Here is a 20,479-nt window from a genome sequence, read left to right as displayed (position 1 = left end):
AAATGACAAAGTAATTTATTTAAAACAAAATAAGGAAAACCAACCCAAACTCATGATTAGGAGGAATCTGTAGTGTAGGGAGTGGATTCAATTCAATTTTATTTATATAGTGCCAAATCACAACAGTTATTTCACAGCACTATACATAAAGAGCAGGTCTAGACCGTACTCTGTGATGCTATTTACAGAAGCCCAACAGTTCCCACCAAGAGCAGCACTAGGCGACAGAGGCAAGGAAAAACTTCCTTTTAAGAGGCAGAAACCTCGAGCAGAACCATGGCTCAGGGTGGGCGGCCATCTGCCTCGACCGGTTGGGGTGAGAGAGAGAGAGAGGGACAAATAAATAAAAGGAAACCAAGCACCAACGCCTAAATGTGTGTGTCTCATGCCCCTGATTACCCAGCAGCCCTGGAGACAGAGAGCAAATCAACAGCAGTGTGAACCCAGCAGAAGGGCCGTCACAATAACAATTCAAAGTAAACTATATACACTTGTACAGAATGTAGATGGAGAACAGTCCAGTGGGCCAGCAGAAGAAGCCTAGAAAGCAGGCTGAGGGTGGCTCGGAGTCCAGGGACAGCTGGGACTGGAGCAGAGATAAAGCCAAGGTGGTGCTGAGAAAATGGAAAATAAAGAAAATCCACATCACATCATTCACCTAATCATGTTACAAACACACCAGTGATGTCATGGTTTACTATAATAATGATCTTTTTGAATTGATCAGGCCAACTGCCATAGTCTACTTCTGATTCCATCACTATGGAATACCAGTTATTGTGAAACCCATGAAGTCTCTTGACTTGAACTAAATGATTTCATGTGAGCTGTAACCTAAATTTGTTTAACATTATACAGCTAACACAGCGCTAACAAACAGTAGCCTAGGTAAACAGGCACTGCACAGCAGACTTACCTGGATGTGACAAGGATATACCTGATCCTGAGTGTTGGGTTAAAGATTCTCCACTTTATCTTTCACCTGCTGTTGAAACCACGCTACAGTCCTTCTCGTCTCCTGCAGATGAGGATGATACTAGGTAGTTTTCCTTGTATTTTCTGCTTGATATGTTTGACCTATACATTCCTTTTAAGTGTAAAGTGTATTGGGACCATGCTGAATGGTGAGTCTGCACAAGTAAAAGTAAAAATTGGATTTATTGATCGATTGATTGGTAATCCTGTCAGCTCATGTGAGGGAATGTAGCAGTTGCCACCTGCCTCTCATACTTGTGGATGTTTTCTACAGATTTCCACTGTACACACTGGACAAAATTCCACAAATACACAAAAGGGATGTCACAAATGTAACGGGACCCACAAATGGACAGGAAGTGGTCCACAAATTTGCAAAACCCACTTCACATGTACAATTTGTTGCATAATTTTGTGGATAAAATTTTTCACAACACAAATTTGAAAATACATGTTTGTGGACAGTAGGATGTTTATGGATTTTTTTCCTACAGATTTCCCCGTTACACATTTGAAAAACTTCCACATATAAAGTGCTTTAGCTACAGAGGTACCTCAGGGCGTTGACTTCTTGATAGAGGGTAACTCTTCCTCTATATGACAGTTTTTCCACTGCCGCAAGAAAACTTTGACCCAAACCTATGTATGGGACAAGGAACATTCATTTGACAAATGGTGTAGGCCTACTGCTTGTAAGGTTGAGGATTTTGCTTAACTACGTGAACTTACTGTGCAGGACTATGTACCGTATGCCATTTCCAGAAGCATCTGCATCATGCCCGATTTTTTGCAAGGGAGGTGCTCAGTAGTTCCCAAGTTGTTTTGCTGCCAATGAAACTAGTGGTTTATAGAAAGTTAAATGGAATGATCAAGGAGGATAACCTAAGCCAAATCCTTCAGGCAAACCTAAATCAAACAGAAGGTAGCTTCTTGGATGCATCTGGTGTTCCAACAGGACAATGACCCCAAACACACATCAAAGTGGTAAAGGAATAAATCAGTCCTAAATTAAGGTTTTAGATCTTTCCCAAAGTCCCGACTTGCCCCATTTAGAGTATTCAATTCAATTTATTTATGTAGCGCTGATTCACAACAAAGTAACCGGTGCACTGTGCTGAAGAAAACAGTCTGTCAGGAAGTCAACAATTTCAGCCGGCCAAGGGACATTTAACCAAATATTTGCATTGCTGTGTATTTTGACCCAGCATATTTGGTCATATTTTAGAAGACCCATAATAAATTTATGAAAGAACCAACCTTCATGAATGTTTTCTTGTGACAAAGAAGCATGTGCCTCTAATCATTCCATCTCAGAAATGATGACATACACCCTCTTTACAACTGAATGTAAACTTTTGTATCACAGACAGGAGGGCTATTATATAGGGGCTTCCATGTACCGTTATGTGCCCCAGTACAGTTTATAGATAAAAAAGATGGTGAACACAGTTTAATAACGACAGATAGGAGAGCCAGCTCAGTAACCAAGTACATTTGGTTTATCATATCACACATGCCACAGGCAGCAATACACTGAGAAATAGAAAGTACAACACAGAGCTGTGAATCTAACTGAATGAGTACAGGTGCTCTAGTAATACATGTAATAATTCCTGAATAGTATGTCAGTAAAGGAACAAATCCGATGTGTTTATCAGTCACAGCAGCTTAGAGATTCACTTTAGTGCTGGGAGCAATCTATAAAGACATTATGGGATTTCTGTTTATCATTATTTCAGATCATATTTCTAACTGTTTTTGTCAGCCAGAGAGAATAAATGCATGCTCCAGCAAATCAGTGATTCTCAATCCTGAACAGGCTGTATTCACCATACGGGAAGACAAATGTTTTCCAGGAGTCTCCTGTCTCTGCAGAGGTCACAGGCTAGACACGATGCAGCAACGAGTGCATCTATATAACAGACTATTAATACAGAGAGGAACGACGACATGCTGAGGAGCTGAGGAGGGAAGACAGATGAATGAGGAACACGGCCTGCTACTGGAGGAGCCATGTCACATGCGTTTGATGTAAAATGACTTGTTAAAAATCTTTTAGACTGTACTTTTGTCTTTCTTTAATATAATGATCCTTAGTTTTTTCATTTCATGTTTTTTTGTAATCAAATTGTGTCACTGTGCTTCTGCCACAGCTCAGCGTGAAAACAGTGTTAGGGAAAAACAAAAAGATGGGTATTTGGAAATAAAAACACTAGAAGAAAATAACTTGACTCAGACTGCTCAAGCATCAAAGTATAAACTTGGAGTTTAACAGATCAACTTTGCGGAATAAAAAAGGAGAATGGCAAAAAATATAGTCAAAAACATTAAAGAGTTGTGTATGTCCTTGTAGATACAAAATCAATTCTGGGCACTTTTTCAAAAAGGAAAAATGTTGTGTGGTGTATAATATATGTGCATTTGACACCACAGTTGCTACACCACTGTTCTGTGTCTCCATCTAGTGGATGTCAAGTGCTGAAAAACACACACACACACACGTTTTATTGGGACATTTCCATTATTTCCATCTCCAATCATGATTTCTAACCAGTGTAACAGCTTGGGATTTAGCAAACAGATGTACAATAGGAAAACAAATCTGTAAAATACACATTAAAATAAAATATATAAAGTATAATGCAGATGAAGCAAATATTTGTTGGTTTGTAAATAAAATATATAATAAAAGGATAAAGGACATGATAACCAGACAGTCAGCATGTAGAACATTATATCTGTTAACCAGGGTTTCTTTCCTGGATGCAGATACTGCACAGAAATCTACACAGAGACTTTTGTCATTTGTAGAATCCAGTGCAGCTGATGCACTCATTCAATTAATATTATAAGAATAGTTATTCCCCAGTGTTTCTCACAAGTAAGATAACTACTGTATATCTGGTAATCCAAGGAAGGTTAAAATCATTTCCTTTGATTAGATTGAGAAAAGAGCAGCAGCACTGATGCGTTCAGGTCATGTGGGACAAACGACAGCAACAGAAAATAGTTGGATAAACCCAGATGGTGATTGGCTGTGTTGTATTGGCTCAGAGGTAAGGGCGCACTGGTGTAAAACAACTGCCACGCAATATTCATGAAATGAATATAATGATGAAAAAGTGTCATGGGGGAAAAAAAATCCTTTTGGATATAAATTTCTATGATGAAGTGAACTCTAAGAAAACTAAAATGAAAGTGAAGGAAACAACACTGCACAGAGCGTTCGGTTTGCTTCAGTATGTGAAAAGTGAATGTAGGTGAAGACGAGTCACTCTTCCAATGAGCTGATTGGACAGAACCAACTGGAAAATGGAAAAGCTTTAACTGTATAAAGTGTCACACATTTACTTTTTAAAAATGGGACCTAGTCCAAGCCCTGTGGGGCCACCTGTACTAAGTTGAATATTATGCCGTGTCTTTCTTTAACCACCTATCCAAAAAGTTATTTTTAATTTCTTCCTTTCTCTTCTTTTCTAAAGTCTGCCTGTAAATGCAGTGCAAAAAGCGGACTGGCTGAAAAAGAGCCCCTGAACTGACTCGTGCAGAGTGTAGATGAACCTCCGCAGCAGCGCCCTGCTCACAGTTAAACATTAATCACATATTTGGTTTTTAAAGCAGCAGATCAAGATAGGTTATATTGCACAGGATGAGCAGAAGCTGAAGCTGCTGTTAGTAATAATCCTAACCTCTCCTGACCTCATATGTTGATATGTTAGAAAGCATAGTAAAAAATAAGCCGTAAAAATAAGTCACTGCACAGGCATACAGCTGCGTGTGTGTGTGTCACGTTTGGCAGAACTGGAACACAAAAGTCAATCTGAAGAGAAACTCTCAGACGGACCTGCACGCTCCACTATCATCAGACTGAATTCCATTCACAGTCTGAAGAAGAAGAAGTCATCCATCAGAGGATCACACAGCTGGATGTGGACGCCTCGGCACTGCTGGGCACACAAATAAAAGGTTTCAAATCATACTGAATCAGCAACAAAGCACATTTCTGTAAGCCCGTCAACCTCCTCTGAAATATGACTACCTTGATACCTGCCGCTGTCAGAAAGTCTTTAAAGATCCCCTCCAGACATCTTTTAAGGGTCTGCTTTGAATAATAATGTGTGTCTCGTATGGTTTTCCTACTCAGTATGAAAACAAGTTTCACTGCTGGACACAAGATGCAAGCATGTAAGGAAGTGAAATGCATGCTCGGGTTGAGATTAGGTGACTGACCTGGCCACTGCAGAATATTCTTTGCCTTAAAAAACTCCTGGGTTTTGCAGTATGTTTTGGGTCAGTGTCCATCTATACTGGTCGTCCAATCAACTTTACTGAATCTGAGGAGACAGTATATCCCTATACACCTCAGAATTCACCCGGCTGCTTCTGGTGCATCATCAATAAACACCACCCCTAACCCTACTGCCTCCCCTGGGTGTTTGGGCTGATCTTAAGATTCATCTGTCCAAAGAATGCTGTTCCAGAACTAGGCTGACTGTTTTAGATGGTTTTAGGCAAAGTCTAATCTGGCCTTTCTATTCTCGAGGTGATCAGTGGTTTGCACCTTGTGAACACCTGGTGAACCATCTGTGTTTGCTCTTGTTAAAGCTGGGGTAGGCAATTATTTCAGCTTATTTTGTTATATTAGTAGAAAGTCTCTTTACGTCCCGACAGCAATCAATAAATCAAATGCTTTGACAAAAAAAAAAAAATCTGATCTCTGTGGCAGCACAGTAATAAGCACAGCCAATGACTGGCTGGCTTAACTGCCTGTCTACCTGCCTATTGCACACACGTGCACTATGTGCACTCTCTGATACTTTCTATATCTAGCCAGTTCCTCCAACGTTGCCTTCTCCAGCTTTAAGTGTTCTCTTCATGTAAGGCAGGATAATGATATGCCTGCATCCTGGAGAATGTTCTTCACTTGGCTGGAGATTGTGAAGGGGCTTTTCTTTCACCGTGGAAAAGATCCTGAGATCATGCACCACTTTTTCTTTTAGAATGTACTCAACTGTTGTTTTGGCCACTGCTAACAGTTCCTGCCATCTCTCCTGCAGATTCATTTTATTTTTGCAGTCTAGAGTAGCGATCAGACAGAGTTTTTAAGCCCTGGAATATGTTCTAGTAAACAGATAAAATAACAAAACCTGTCCAAATATATATGGATCTGTAGCCATTCTGCTCGGTGGAGTTCAACAATCCAAACTGAAGTAACAATAAGCATAACACATTTTTGAGTGGAAGGGGAACTGCCGGTAGACCAGGAACCCAAGACCAAAAAAAACACTAAAATGATCCCACCTCTGCTCTGGAGCGTCAGACTTCTTCATCTTCTTTGGGGGACTGCCCTCCCACTCAACTGGAGGCTTCTGAGCATGCTCGCTGGTCTCAATGCTCATCTGAAGAGAGGGGCAGAGAAACTTTTTATTCCAATGGAAGCTCTGAAAATGGGCCCACTTCAAACTAGAATGTGACACGAGAGTGGATTGTCACACCTGTCCCATCTATTATAAAAATCAATAGATAAAAAGTGGGCCTATGATTCCCATCCCGCCGGCTCCCGTTTACTTTTTTCCCCCGTCCCGTCCTGTCCCAGTCACGCGATTAAAACCCATCCCACTGGAATCCTGAAAAATGTCAGCCTCTACTCTACAAGTAAGAACAGCTCAGACAAAACAAAAAAAACACAGAGTGTCTGTTGTATAATAACTAAACTCATAACTTAAATTAAATTAACATAAATTTTGTGTTGATTTTGTACTCCATCACTCAGAATAAGAAGCTGACTGAGAAAGTTAGTGGATGAGAGTCTTTCGAGCACCTCTGTTATCATTTTTTCTATCTGCAATCACTGATTGTTTGGCCACTTGGGGCCAGCAAAACTGACAACAACCTTTTTACAACCTTATAAAGTATATCTTCTTCTTCTTATCACTGTATTAAGCTTTTACGCTGAACCTGTTAGCACATCCAGAAGACACAGTGCAACATCATCATTTATTTGGAGTCATGTTTGTGTCCACCTGATGAAGTCAAATGTTCACTGTCCTCTTAGCTCCGGGATGTTCTCCAGAGAAATTGTGATTAGCTGCTAAATACTGGGAATCCAATAAAATGAGCTAAAAGAGTGTGAAAAGCTCAGTAGAGCTGAGGTGGTGATAATCTCTGTGGGTTCAGCATTACGACACCTTTTACATTTCACACAGTCATTTCATCCCATTGCTAAAATATAGATACTGATTAATGCTTCTGTTAGAGGAACAACCACCAAGTTCAGTCCCGATTTCATCAGGGTTGCATATATGGATACATTCATTATTAACATTATCATAAACTTGGGGAAAAGCAAATGAGAGTCGATTCCACTGATTTCAGACGCATCACTCCCTCAAACAAAGAACACGGGGTGAAACATTTACATCAGTCCTCACTGTATTTGCTTTTTCTACTTGAATGTCGCGACTCAAAAATTTAAAAGTCCATAAATGTTAAGCAGTTTGACGGCTTCACTGTGTGTGTGTGTAACTCACCATGTTTCTCTTCTTGCTGGGGTTGCTGCTGCTGTGTGTGTTGGCGGTTGAATGGAGTGGTCTGCGGCACAACTCATCTCTTTGACGGACTTCTGTCTTAGGCTGCAGCTTCCTGTAAAGAGAACACACACTAGGTTAGCAAGTAGGTTGATCTGTAGAATTTAATGATCTCATACACAACAGCGCTGCAATACACTTTATGACGCTTAAATTGCTTCAATTGAGAGTGTGTTGTCATTTTTAATGCTGCAGATAATGTTGGTGTCATATTGGAATGCATGCTCTTGAAAGGAAGTTCTGAAACAGAGACTGAAACCACAACAGAAACGTCCGCAGTCTCGTGTTGTGGTTCTGAGGGACAGAACTGGTGGTAGCTCTGTGTGTAACGTAGTGCATTTCTAGTAGATTATTTCATTATTTCAAATCTCCACCTTATTTAAGTATTTAGTCATGATGTGAATCTGCTCCCTTTCTCTTTTCCCCATACTCACTCACACCTACACCTCTGGTCTCGCACTGCAAACGCTTTGGCATGCCCCGCCTCTTCCCGCCTCTGTTCACTTTCTCCATCAGCAGTATGTGTTATGACGGTGCCGTTTTGTAAAGTCGCTGCGTTTATTGAACACAGCATGTGCGCTGCTTGTGGTTCAAAACAAATGTGGTACTGACTGACATCTGCACTGGTGTGTTCACGGTTGTTCTGTAATGTAAAATTTTCACCTTGTCTATGTCTTGTTAATACCAGATAACTAAAATGGGTTGCCAAATATACTTTGGCAGGTGTTAATATACCTGGGCAGCCCGCCCAACTAAAGTATATGTGGGAAACACAGTTAGGGGGAGCTGTCAATTTTACACCTGTACACTGTGAGTCTGAAAAAAAATAAGAAGTTAATATAATCAATTAATAATGCACATCGTAATGTTATTAACAGCTTGCTCATTTATGAATATATTGACATCAAACCTCTCATCTGTCCGGGACATCCTCTCACAACTTTCACAGCTGTTAGCTGTTTTTTGTAATGTTGAAGTACATCAAAAACAGTGAAAGCATTGAAACAACAGCTACCGAGCTGATACGACTTAACCAAAGAAAACAATACATTTTTGATAATCACTGAGAGCAACAACTGACAGATTCAGAGATGACAGTCCAGGCAGTGTGTGAATCAATAATTCTGCTATGTGCAGACAGACACACACAGACACACAGCCCTCAGCCCTCCCCAGTGGTGTGAGCACCGCTGACCCCTGATCCTCTAAGCCTGTCCTCTCCTTGGTCCTTCACCACAGCTAATTACAATCCCTGGAGTTTAGAGCCGTCAGCCTGCAGCCTCAGCCCCCATCTGCTGGGTGGTCTGAGCTCTTTGACAGCCTCCTCTCTCTCCTCTCTGACAAAGTGATAAACTAATTAGCCTGGCCAGGCATGCCGAGGTCGGGGCCCTCGGCATAGCTGGCCCCTCCACATAGCAGGGCTGACCCGGACCCTACTCTGGGGAGCCGGGGCCAGGCGGGCTGAGAGTGGAGTTACTGAGGTCTAGCTGATTAATGCTGAGAGGCTGTCTGAGAGACAGACAGGCCTGAGGTACACTACCAGTCTGTGTTCAAAGTTTTACTGAGAGTCATTCTCCACCTACTGACACTGATGCTGACGGACAATCAAACCCCTGCCCACACACCTAATACTCATCCCTTTCTATTAAATTCATTATTTTATTAAATACAGGTGGAAGCTTTTCAACAGGTAATAAGAAACAGGAAGACAAACAATGAGAATACATTAAGTCCGGAGATTTTCTATATTTTTCTTCTTGTTAATAAATCTCATATCAAGACGCAAACCAACAATGAACCGATCCTTGCATTGGTGTATCTTACTCCTATGTGCCATAGAAATATTGTCCAAAAACTACGAAAACACACTAGCCACCGTTGCACCGGGTAACACACGCTGTAGTTTATTTTGACTCAGTCCCACATACACTGTCCTGCTGCGGCAAAATCTCACTAGAGCACCAAATGGGATCGACCCGCCGCTGAAAACAGTCCCCAACAAATGCCCCGTTTCTTCCTGTTTGAGTAATGTTTGCTAAAAACATAACATAAAGTGGCATAACATGTGTGGTATATTGGGTTTGAATACTTTACACTCTGCATTAAATACAGAACAGAATATTTACATTATAACACATCATTTAAAGAATACACTCGCACAGACACAAATACAGAATACAAAGCACTGCAATGTGCCATCATACAGTGTCATACAGCGTGGAAACAAGTTGTGTTCTCTAAATTTAAAGAAACTTAAGGCGGAATTGAAGGAGAAGATCACAAGTTTATTTTTAGAATAGTATCAACTGTTCTAAATTGGGGCTGTCAGAGTTAAGGGCTTTGTCATGTGTTTAAAGCAGTCAGCAACTTTTCTATTAAAGTACACTCCAATGAAAAAAATGAGTATTAACATTGTAAATTCAGTTTTAAAAACACATGGCACCAATTGATTTCGTAGATCTCATAAAAGACTCAGAGACACCCTGTGTGTGTGTGTTCTTGTACGTCTGAGAAAATGTTGGCCAGTCCTGGTTAGAACTGGGTTTAGGTTCAGTCCAGGATAAGGGTTAGGTATACATTTTTCATGGTTAAGGTTAAGGTGCGTGCGTGCGTGTCTTCGTCTAACATACCTGATAGCTGAGCTCAGACTTTGGTACCAGTCATTGAGATCCTCCTGGTTGCTGGACATCAGCAGGAGTTTGGCTTTGGGGAAGGTTAACTGGGGGAAGAGGATGTAGAGGAGTCGTTAGGATGTTGGCACTATGAGTGTGTATGAGGTGTTTTGGCGGGTTTGAGGTACTGGTTTGTCCCTGTCACACTGACAATAGAGACTTATGTGTCGGTGCAGACAGTGGGTGCTGTTGATCCAGGTTTGCTAGTTCCCTGTTGAACTCATTCGGAGAAACCTGCTGCTGTGATTACCTGTTAAAAAGGCTTTGTGTTTCTTGGCACTGAATGAGTCTTTAAGTTAGATTTGCTTGTTCATATTTCCACTTCTCCCTGTTCCCTGTACTAACATGTTGTTTGGTTCAACTCAAATCTGATGGTCTCCTTACACCAGATCCTGTGATGTGACGGAATGGGTACTGGATAAAAGGACAGTCGTATTAAAACTGAAGATTTGTTTGACAAATTTGTTTCTATGCTCATTTTTGTCCATGTAACGTGCACCATCTACACCTCTTGAAACAATAACTGTTCTATATTATATATATATATATATATATATATATATATATATATATATATAGACAAGACCAATGAAATCCTCAAAGCTGTAGTCTCACTTTATCAGCCAGATATGGCAAGTTTCAGATTTTAAGGTTAATCAATAGGTTGGATCTGAAGTTTGCACATTTGTGGCAGCCTTTAGCAGTGATTATCAGTGAAAAACAGTCTCCAGTGTTTCCTAAAGTTTCAGTGTTCATTTGTGGTGATCTGAGCCTGAGATTAGGGAAAACAGTTTTCTAGATCTGCACATGGACTTTCCATTCTGGTACACTTTTAAACTTATCAGCCCTTTAAACTTCATTTAGAAACATAGAGTTAACAGGAACAAGTACTAAATATTTAAAATGGGTGGGGAAGGTAAAGTCTGTTCTTCAGCAACATTTAGTCATTTCAGTAAAAAAGTCTTTTCATCTGAAAGTGTTGCAAGGAAATTGGACTTTTTCCCACATTAAAACAGTTTCCATGACAAATCATAGTTTTCCAGGACATTTTGTCAGTTTTCAGATTAGATGATTTAGAAGATGCATTACAGCTCTGCAGATCTTCCACGAGGCACGAGAACCATAAAAACTGTAGATCTATCCACCTTTAGTTGTATTTCAATGGCCTGGTCATCTTTTAGTCACCGGAGCCTCTCTACAGCAGACTGCAGTAACATTATAAAAACAGTAGAGGGCAGGCTAAATCAAGCAAAAACCTCAGCTAGTCAAACTGGAAAACCTACTGCTGCATTTCACAATCATTCATCGCCCTCAGCACTGACGGATATCTGAAGGTAAAGAAAACACACAGAGCAAATAAAGCCGAGTAAAGTAACATCATTTCTTAAAGCAGGTCACATTTACAGGAACAAATTCTGTTCCGTCTGAAACTGGACAGAAAAGTGTTCTCAGATCTCTTGTGGACTCCTCTCAGGTCTACAAAGTGACAGGGTCGTCTTCCTTTGAGTCAACAGTAATTATCAACTTTCTCATCCACATCCAGCGCTAAAACCAGCCTCGGATTGAACTTGTCAAACAAACCAAAGGGAGATGTCCAAGCCCAAACAAAAGGGGCTTTAAGTGCAGCATAATTACACTGGGAAAGCTACAGAGGATCAAAATTAGGCCTTTACCGTATTAAATGACCTTTTACATTTACCCACGGCTGCAGCCTCTACACAGGAAACCAGCTTGTTGAGAGGTGCTGTATCGATCATTGCCATGTGTATTTGGACAGAGCAGAACATATAGCTCATCAAACATAATGATGTTTTTACACAGGGCGAGGGAGTGGCTCTCATTATACATTTAATAGATTAAGATTTCAAATGTACCATCATCAAAAGTATTATCTAATTACAGAGTTCAGTGAGTGGGGCCGAAATGAGTGCCGCGTGATATTAGGCAGTCGCCACTTGGGGGACGGCGGTTGATTTATGCACAAATAGATTCCTCTTCTATTGCAATGCGGTAATTAGGGATTTGTCAGGAAATCTGACCCTCTTAGGTAGAAATTACTTTGTATAATAAGAACGGCAGAGCACGGAACCTCATTGCCGCACATAATTTAGCTTGATTATTTATACATCAAAGAGAATCTGTCAGGGATGTGGGAAAATATTCAAGTAGCGAGGGGATATTAGCAGGAGGAAGACGGCAGACAGCGAGAGAGGAGAGAGCGAGGAAGGTCGAGGCAGACGGAGGGAAGACAGAAGATGAAGAGAAAAACGTGCGGTGAGCCACAAATAAAAGCCAGCTCTCTACAAACATGTGTGACCAGGAAAAAAAGAAGAAAAAAAAAAAAAAAAAAAAAAAAAAGAAACACCGACAATTTTAATAAAAGCAATTTTTTTTTTTGACTTTGCATATAGATTGCCATGGCATTTTCAGCTGTCAAATTTAATTTGGCTTTAATTTTTCATGGCCATGGATGAGGAGGGCCCTGGAGTGCTGACAGCCCTTTTCCTTTAGCTCAGGTTGGGGCCCGGGATCAATAATGTGTCCTTATGAGAAATTACGTGTAATGCTATTGAGTATGCATTTGGGCCTCGGTGGGATAAGAGGCTAATGAAATGCCATTTCTGCCATTAGATAACGTGCAGTGGGCCGGCGGAGAGCGGCGACAGGCTTGAGGAAGATGTATTTACTGGAGGGCCGGAAGAGATGGATCTGCAGCCTAATCTGATCCAGCAACTGAGATATTCTGTTACAGCAGGCAGCCATCACTACGCTCCCCAGCTCGCAACACAGGCTACACGCACACTCCAAATAATACAGCTCTGACTAATCTACCCATCAGCAGCCTTTTCATTAGTCCTTTGAAGGATGCTTTTAATTCACACTGCCTTCAACAAATCATGACAATACGTCCCTGGGCCTGCCAAGAGGATCTTACAGCAACACACAAGCCGGGTACTCTGTAGTCTTTTATGTACTACCAGGATTACCTGCACATTCTCACAGAAGACATTCATTTTATATTTCACCCACATCCTAATGATACAGTTCCCTTTGTTTCTCCAGACTCTACCGAATGGCTGTGGATCATAAAGGCTGATCAGGCAGGTAAACCAAGAACATTTGCAGCAACAAGCTATGGAAGCTCTTACTGTTCAGTTTTGGGGCAACACTTTTGGGGCAACACTTTTATTGTGTTGACCAAAATGTGTGTGTAGCACTGAGTGCTGTTGAGTATAAAAAAGTGGTATTAAATGCCTGGTCAAATGTTAAAACTATTTTTTATTTAGCTGGCTTTAATTGATTAGTCATTAATCATCAATAGTAATGACACCGAAATAATAAAGTGATTTGTCAGCCTAAAATGTACTGCATGTATATTATAGTAAACAGAATCTCTAGGTTATGGCATGAACAGCTCAACATGCCAGGAAGCATTTTATAGATAATTGATTAGGAATAGTCAAAATAATAAACAGATTAAACAATAATAAATAATTGTTAGTTGCAACCCTAATTTTGCTCAGGCTAATTTCTTGTACAGCTGTTTGTGTTTAAACAGCATTTCAAATGTGAAATTCTTGTTTTGTTAAATTAATTTAAAGGGCTTTATGAAAAAACATGTTTATATTTTTCTCCATTGTCAAAATGACTGAGATGTTGATCCACACGAGACTGATATCATCACATGTTCTCTATGTTAAGGGAAATATAGCAGGTGACTTGTGATGGAATTGAACTTTTTGAAATTTAAGGGATTATCCATTCTATGTTTCTATCATAATTTTGAAACCAGCGATTCATTCAGTGTATATGTGCCCATCTCACCCACACCCCACAGCATTTTAAAGTTCCAGCTGAAACAAGAAGCTAATCAATTATTTTGTAGATAGACAGAAAATGTATTGGCAGCAATTTTGATAATTTATTAATTATTACAGCCGTCAAGCAAATATGGCAAACTCTGGTTTCATCTTCTATAATGTGAGGATTTGCTTTATATCATGGTGAAGTGAATATCTTTAGGTTTTGAGCTGTTGGTCAGACACAACAAGACATTTAAAAATATTACCTTAGGTTGTTAGAACTTGTGAAGAACATTTTTCTTTTTTTTTGACATTCGATAGACTAAATGATTTTTGATTAATAGCAAAAATGGACAAGAGGTTAATTGATAATGGAAATGATCACATAGTCCAATTGAAGTGACTCTTACTCTGCTAAACAGCTAAAACACATATCAAAGGTGAAAAATAGTTACTGTGCTTCTTAAATCTGCCACATTTCTCAGTTTGATATCATTGGTTTCTTTTTCCCTAATAAATAAAAAAAATCACTTACTGAATTATTATCGGTTAATTTTCTGTCTAGTTTTATTAAGCCACTAATTGTCTCAGCCCTACTGTGTACTACGAGTCCCTGTGTGACTCAAGTGTTGATGTCAAATTGCATCAAATGCTGCCAACATTTTGGACAGACAGCAGTGTGAGCAGACAGTAGAGTAATCAAACCTCTACACACCGCTGTGCATCACAGGGAAGCACATTAACAGCACAACATAAAGAGCTCTGAGCGAGAGCTTATCTGCTGAAATGAATATTGATGCCATGCAGCATTGGCACTAAACTCTCGCTGCATAAACGCTTTGGTTACTCACTCAATGACGCGCGACTTGTTCCTTTGAATGTTTCATGACAGCAACTACATCATTTAGACACAATTTGTCAGCCAGCAGCTGATGGATCAGACTGAAAAACGAGACACATTAAAAGTTCAACTTTTGGGCTACATCAACAATGTGAGGAGGGAGAAGAGGTGAGGGAACACAGGTCTTCTCCGGCAAGCAAGACTAAGTGACATTTTCATTCAAAATGGAAAACATTCAGGAAATCTCTGTTTGGCAGATTAGTGAGCATCAAGGCCACATGTAAGACGAATCAAAGCAACACACATCAAAAGTGAAAATTAAATAATGCCTCTGCTAAGGACTCAGTCATGTGTATACTCAAATCAATGAACAGATGTCTCCCCCACCTGCTGCCCAACAAACACTGAGCATTTCTATTTTAACAGAAAATCTCAAATCCTGTATCAATTAGTGTGGATGGCCCTACATAGCAGGATGATATGTACAATAAAACTGAAAGCTCGGTGATATTCGCTGACTTAACTTTATGAATCCGTAAGATAATTTGACTGTGGCAAATCAAAATATGCGTTCTCTAAAATGAGTAGTACCTATAAAAAACAAGGTATATATAGGATTAAACAGCATTAACATATCCGCATGCTGCTGCTGCTGATTTGTGATGCATGTTGTGTTTATTACTATTTCTATTGTGTTATGTTGATTATATTTATTGGAGAGACAAAGACTAATTTCAAGTCTATTTTAATACAGTACTTTTATATTTTATTCCTTCAGATCCCACCGTAGAGTGACCACACTGTAACAGATGCTCGATAAAATACACAGTCCGCTTGTGTATTCCAAAGTCGAGCTGATGCTAAGATGAAGCCGTATCAGCCTGAATAAGACAAACCGAGTGGGTATCTTCATCCTGGCAGACGTGTGTAGGTTGTCTGTGTTTTGTACCTGCAACAAACCAACCTGCAACATCCAGGATGTCAGCTACGAGGCTTCAGCTGTGGAATAAATCTTTGCACAGACTGAGACTTCCATCTCTTACACTGCAGTTGCACTATGAGGGAATAACTTTGCGGCTAGTATAGACAGGAGGCCCAATAACTCTTTCAACATATACATGGGTATGAAAGTATTGTAAAAAAGATCTGGAGAATACATAGAACAAAACCGAATGCTAGAAAAGTTTCCTGCTGTATTCCTTATGTATAGTTCTTTCTTCTAATATGAATTTTCAGCTACTGTTCATAAATAAGTCAGTACTCCATTAATTAATTTATTTCCTTGCTGGTTTTCTACTGTTATTTTTCAGTCTGTTTTCTACTCCCACTGTGCTGAACACTATCAAACAAAATATTTCACAGAATCCCAGAAACTCCCTGATCCCTTTAATGTTCTGGAAAGAAACTTGTCACATGAACAACACTTAGGTAGGTAGTTATGAGGCTAGCTGGCTGGCACTCACGCTGAGCAGGCCTCCCTGGCTCCTGGTGTGGCCAAACACCTTCTCCACCGTGCAGTCCTGCAGGGGGTAGGCGTGCTGGCCAGTAAACTTGTCTCCGCTGGTGGTTCGCAGTGGGCTGCAGCGCTTGGCCTGCAGCAGCATGTCAGAGAACAGGAAGAACATCTTTGGCTTAGCGTCTGCACCTTTAGGAGGAACCATCTTCAGCCAGCCCTCACGGATGTACCACCTCCCTGTGAGACGAGGGAGGAACAGACAGAAATGCACAATCAATATCTTTAGCTGCTTGTCTGGGCGGCAGGGAAGCTGATGGCTTTCCCAGCATGCATTTAGATACCTGGGACACATCTCACATCTAACACAGAGACAGAGAGACTGTTTGAGTCTATTGGCCATTTAAAGTTTCCAAACCACGTGACTAGGGATGAGGATCAATTCATCATCATCATTTTATCAAATCTGAATCAAATTCCGAATCCGTTTACCGACCTTATCGAACGTCTTATCGAAAGATGCTTATCAAATCTTTTTAGGTAGTTTTTCTGGTGGGGAATGAAGACATCGTAGTTAAAATATTTATTGTTTTATTCCACTCAGTATCATAACTAAACCAGTGAAATTCTACTGTGCTGAAAGGATGTGGGGCTTTTCACCACATATTTTATCACTGCTATGGGAGATTCATTAACCGTGACTAGACTAATTTTTCCTTTTGCAGTAAGTGTTAGCTCCTCACTGGGGGCTGTGCTACAGCTGCAGAGGCTAAACACAGTGGAAATAATATGAATTCTCCTTCATCATTTAACAAATATCACCTAAATAAATTGCAGATTTCACTTTTTTTTCCACTTAATGTTACCCAAAGGACAAATGGTCATTGCACTGCTACAGGACACAGAATACAGTGTAACACTGGCGATAGGCTGAGGCCAAGCACTCATCATGCAACTATCAGTGGTTGGTCAGGTCTTTCTTTAATTCTCCACACAACCACTTCTGCTACTTTTCATGCAAACAACCAAGTGCCTTACCCCTCTCTATGACAGCAGGCTTTTCACCCCGCCTTCAAGTGTGCCAATCCAGGGGTGCGTTTCCAAAAAGCATTGTTGCTAACTACAGTACCAACTTCCATGGTTGGAAAGATGGAGTTGTGACGCAACCGTTTCCAAAAACCCTAGTTCGAACTATGGATGTAACTACGTTGGTTACTGACATGTGTTACCCAAAACCACAGCTCCGACAAACATTCGCAGCCACTGTCGTAAAGTCAACAGTTTGAACTAGTGCTCCTGACCTGTGGTTAGAAGCTTAATTCAGAGTGTCTACGTCATAGATAGCAGAAGAGGTAGTCTAAGGAGTCAATCAGGAGCTGGTTGTAATGTGAGTAAGGTCAAATGACAAAACAGAGAATGAAAAAGACTTTTAATATTCCCTTTATGTGTATGTGTGTAAATTTCTAGGCTATGAAGAAGATGGGTGTTCTCTACTCTTCATTACAAATATATATAAAAAACTTATTAAAGTACTGTAATGAATTAATCCCTGAGAGCTTTTGTTACCATTATTTCAGAGAGAAAAAAAGAGAACTCACGGGATTTGAACCTTTGTTTAGTTATTGAATTACTCTGACAAGCTCACCCATCTATGCCACTGAGCTCTTCTCAAGCCTTGATGGACACTGGTGGGCCAGGTTTTATTCATAATAGTGTTGAAAAGAAGCTATTTAGAGATTAAACCTATTTTACTTAATGTTTTGTAATCTCTAATAGTTCTTCATTTTTTCTTTTAAAAAGTTGCTATTGCTATAAAAAAGTTATATTAAATAAAAGGATTAGGCGATATATATTTTTATATTGTTATTTTACTGTTACTTGTTATTGCTGGTACAGCCAACTGTCATATTCAGGCTTAATATGAGACAGTTTGTTGTTCAGTGTTTTGCAAGTTTCTCGCTGTGAAAGTCAGTCCGAACACATCTGGAAACATTGTAGTTCGAACTATGTTGTTTCAAAGTAACATGGTTCAAACCACTGTGGACGGGTGAAATAGGATGAATTGTCTTCACATTAAGAAATATGCAACAAGGTACAGCAGCATAACTTCATTGATTATTTAAATATCCCGGTACTCCGACAGGATTGGTCAGAATGCACTGACAGCAGCCTCTCTGACCATGAAAGGAAATCGTTAAACACACAGAATTCTATTTACGCATGATCCATGATAATAAAGATACAGACAAATAGAAATGCATGGCAAAAATAGCATGTTGTTAATATTTCACAAATCATGTTTTCAGGGGAGCTACTGTCTTATTAAGAGCAGCCGAGCTCCCCCGTAGTTTGCACCCTGCCTACAGTCTCAAGCATCGAATTCTAGTAACAGGAAATAACGGTGCTCTTTTACTCACGGACTTGTTTTTCTGGTGCTGAAATGTTTCGCAGAAATTTTATTAGTAGTAGTTATATTACTGTGTTACAGGAAAAAGCAACACATTAGTGCAATTGCATTACTTTTTTTAAGGTGTTACTCCAACACTGTACTACTGTTGTACACACTATGTTTAGGGATTAACCACTATCTCTTAGGCCGCCTTTAAACTAGATCATTAAAGTATTATGAAATGCACTACACAAAACTAGTTCCCATTCAAGGTGTAATTGTTTCCAATTATTTAATAGCTGGCAACTATTAGATTTCACTGTTGCAAATCTGACCAACAACCAGATGACAAAAAAATTCTTCTCTTCATAAGATTTTATGTACCTCTTAGAGATAAACAAGAAAGCACAAAAAAACGGGAGAGGGAAGAAGTCGAGTTAGAGGAAAGTCTACTCTTAAATGTGGAGATTGTGTCTGTTAATGCCATAACAGCTAAAATGAAACTTTTGGCTGTTTACTGGTCAATGTGCTGTCTGCATGCCAGATAGGCAACTCTTCACTAGAGAAAAGTTCTAGGTAAATTGTGTCATGCATGCGCATCAGATTGGCACGGTAATCAATTTATCAACATGTCCGGTCTTATGCTGCTCAGCTCATTTTCATGTTTTTGCTACAGGTTGTCAGCATTAATTAGGCGGACACTCTAAACTTTTCCTATCTTCTCAGTTGACACAAGTTGATTAGAGATCTTTTAGTTCTAGTTACTCTCAATGTTGAAAGCTGAACATGATAAAAAATTGCTGAGGGATTCAATAAGCAGATTCAGTACTGAATTCTGATTTGATAAAATGCAACACACAAGGTACCGGACATCACTACATCAGTGTAAAAATGGTAATAATCATTCATTCAATAATTCTCAGCATCAAATTGCAGAACTGCAGAAAACAAAAATAATGAGACTAACTAAGCCATGCTGAATAGAAAAGATAAATAAGGGCTATTTGAAGAGAGAAAATAAGACGAGAGAGAATCAGACTCAGTGGGAGGTAGGCATGTTGGGGTGTGGCTGCTGACGAAAACTCTAATCTCTTTCACCATGATTGGCAGCAGCATGATGATAGCTAATAAGCAGGAGGTTGACATTTGGATAGATAAGATGAAAATTCAGCCTGGGTCCAGGGTGTTTTTGTAATTGCCCCAGCCAGTAGCCTGTGATTGCAGCTAGTCTGAGTGGCCGGAGCTGTGCCTCTAGGGCTCAGGGAGGACATTTTCAGCTACAGACAAGCCCACTGAGATTAAGTGGCAGGGCCAGGCGGGGGTCAAATTGCTTTTAAAATGCCATGGGTCTCAAACGGAAAAACAGTCAAGAGAAACCCCATGACTCTCTCTCAGGTGTTGCGTGGAGATTGGAGCACTGCTTGTGATCGTTCTATTAAATGTAATATAAATAAAACGTGTTTGAGCATTATACAACTCATTAAAAGACACAGAACAAGTAGTAATTTTCAGTCTTGTCATCTCAATGCTCAGTTCAGGAAATTTTGAATAAAAGAGAACTGTAGTGGGAGATGTCCTCATGAAACAGAGCCCTCACGCCCTGAGTTCTTTCACAATTAACTGACAGACTTTTATCCTCATATACACATATGTAACTTTACAGGACTATTCTCACATTCTCTACAAGTTTTCTGGCCTCATAAATGCAGCAAAAGGACAGAATGTAATGCTTTAAGATCATTTTATGAGGTATGAGCGC

General features: G+C 40.0%; 1 protein-coding gene across 3 annotated transcripts in view; it reads right to left on the bottom strand.

The window, feature by feature from the left end:
* Positions 1 to 3,461: 3,461 nt before the first annotated feature.
* Positions 3,462 to 20,479, bottom strand: part of arhgef39 (Rho guanine nucleotide exchange factor (GEF) 39) — an 80,747-nt gene continuing 63,729 nt past the window's right edge. For 2 of the 3 annotated variants that reach the window (XM_038739040.1, XM_038739042.1), the window contains 5 exons: positions 16,342 to 16,571; positions 10,193 to 10,281; positions 7,506 to 7,617; positions 6,277 to 6,374; positions 3,462 to 4,922 (listed from right to left, as the gene is read on the bottom strand). In XM_038739040.1, coding sequence (XP_038594968.1) covers positions 4,883 to 4,922; positions 6,277 to 6,374; positions 7,506 to 7,617; positions 10,193 to 10,281; positions 16,342 to 16,571 — 569 coding nt within the window. In that variant the 3' untranslated portion in view covers positions 3,462 to 4,882. The remainder of the gene's footprint in view (positions 4,923 to 6,276; positions 6,375 to 7,505; positions 7,618 to 10,192; positions 10,282 to 16,341; positions 16,572 to 20,479) is intronic. The other variant, XM_038739041.1, reaches the window with a different exon arrangement.

The sequence above is a fragment of the Micropterus salmoides genome, unplaced genomic scaffold (genome assembly GCF_014851395.1).
Source record: "Micropterus salmoides isolate LMB-PRFRI ecotype aquatic unplaced genomic scaffold, ASM1485139v1 Ms_hic_scaffold_23, whole genome shotgun sequence".
NCBI lineage: Eukaryota > Metazoa > Chordata > Actinopteri > Centrarchiformes > Centrarchidae > Micropterus > Micropterus salmoides.
This window is presented reverse-complemented; position numbering and strand designations above follow the sequence as displayed.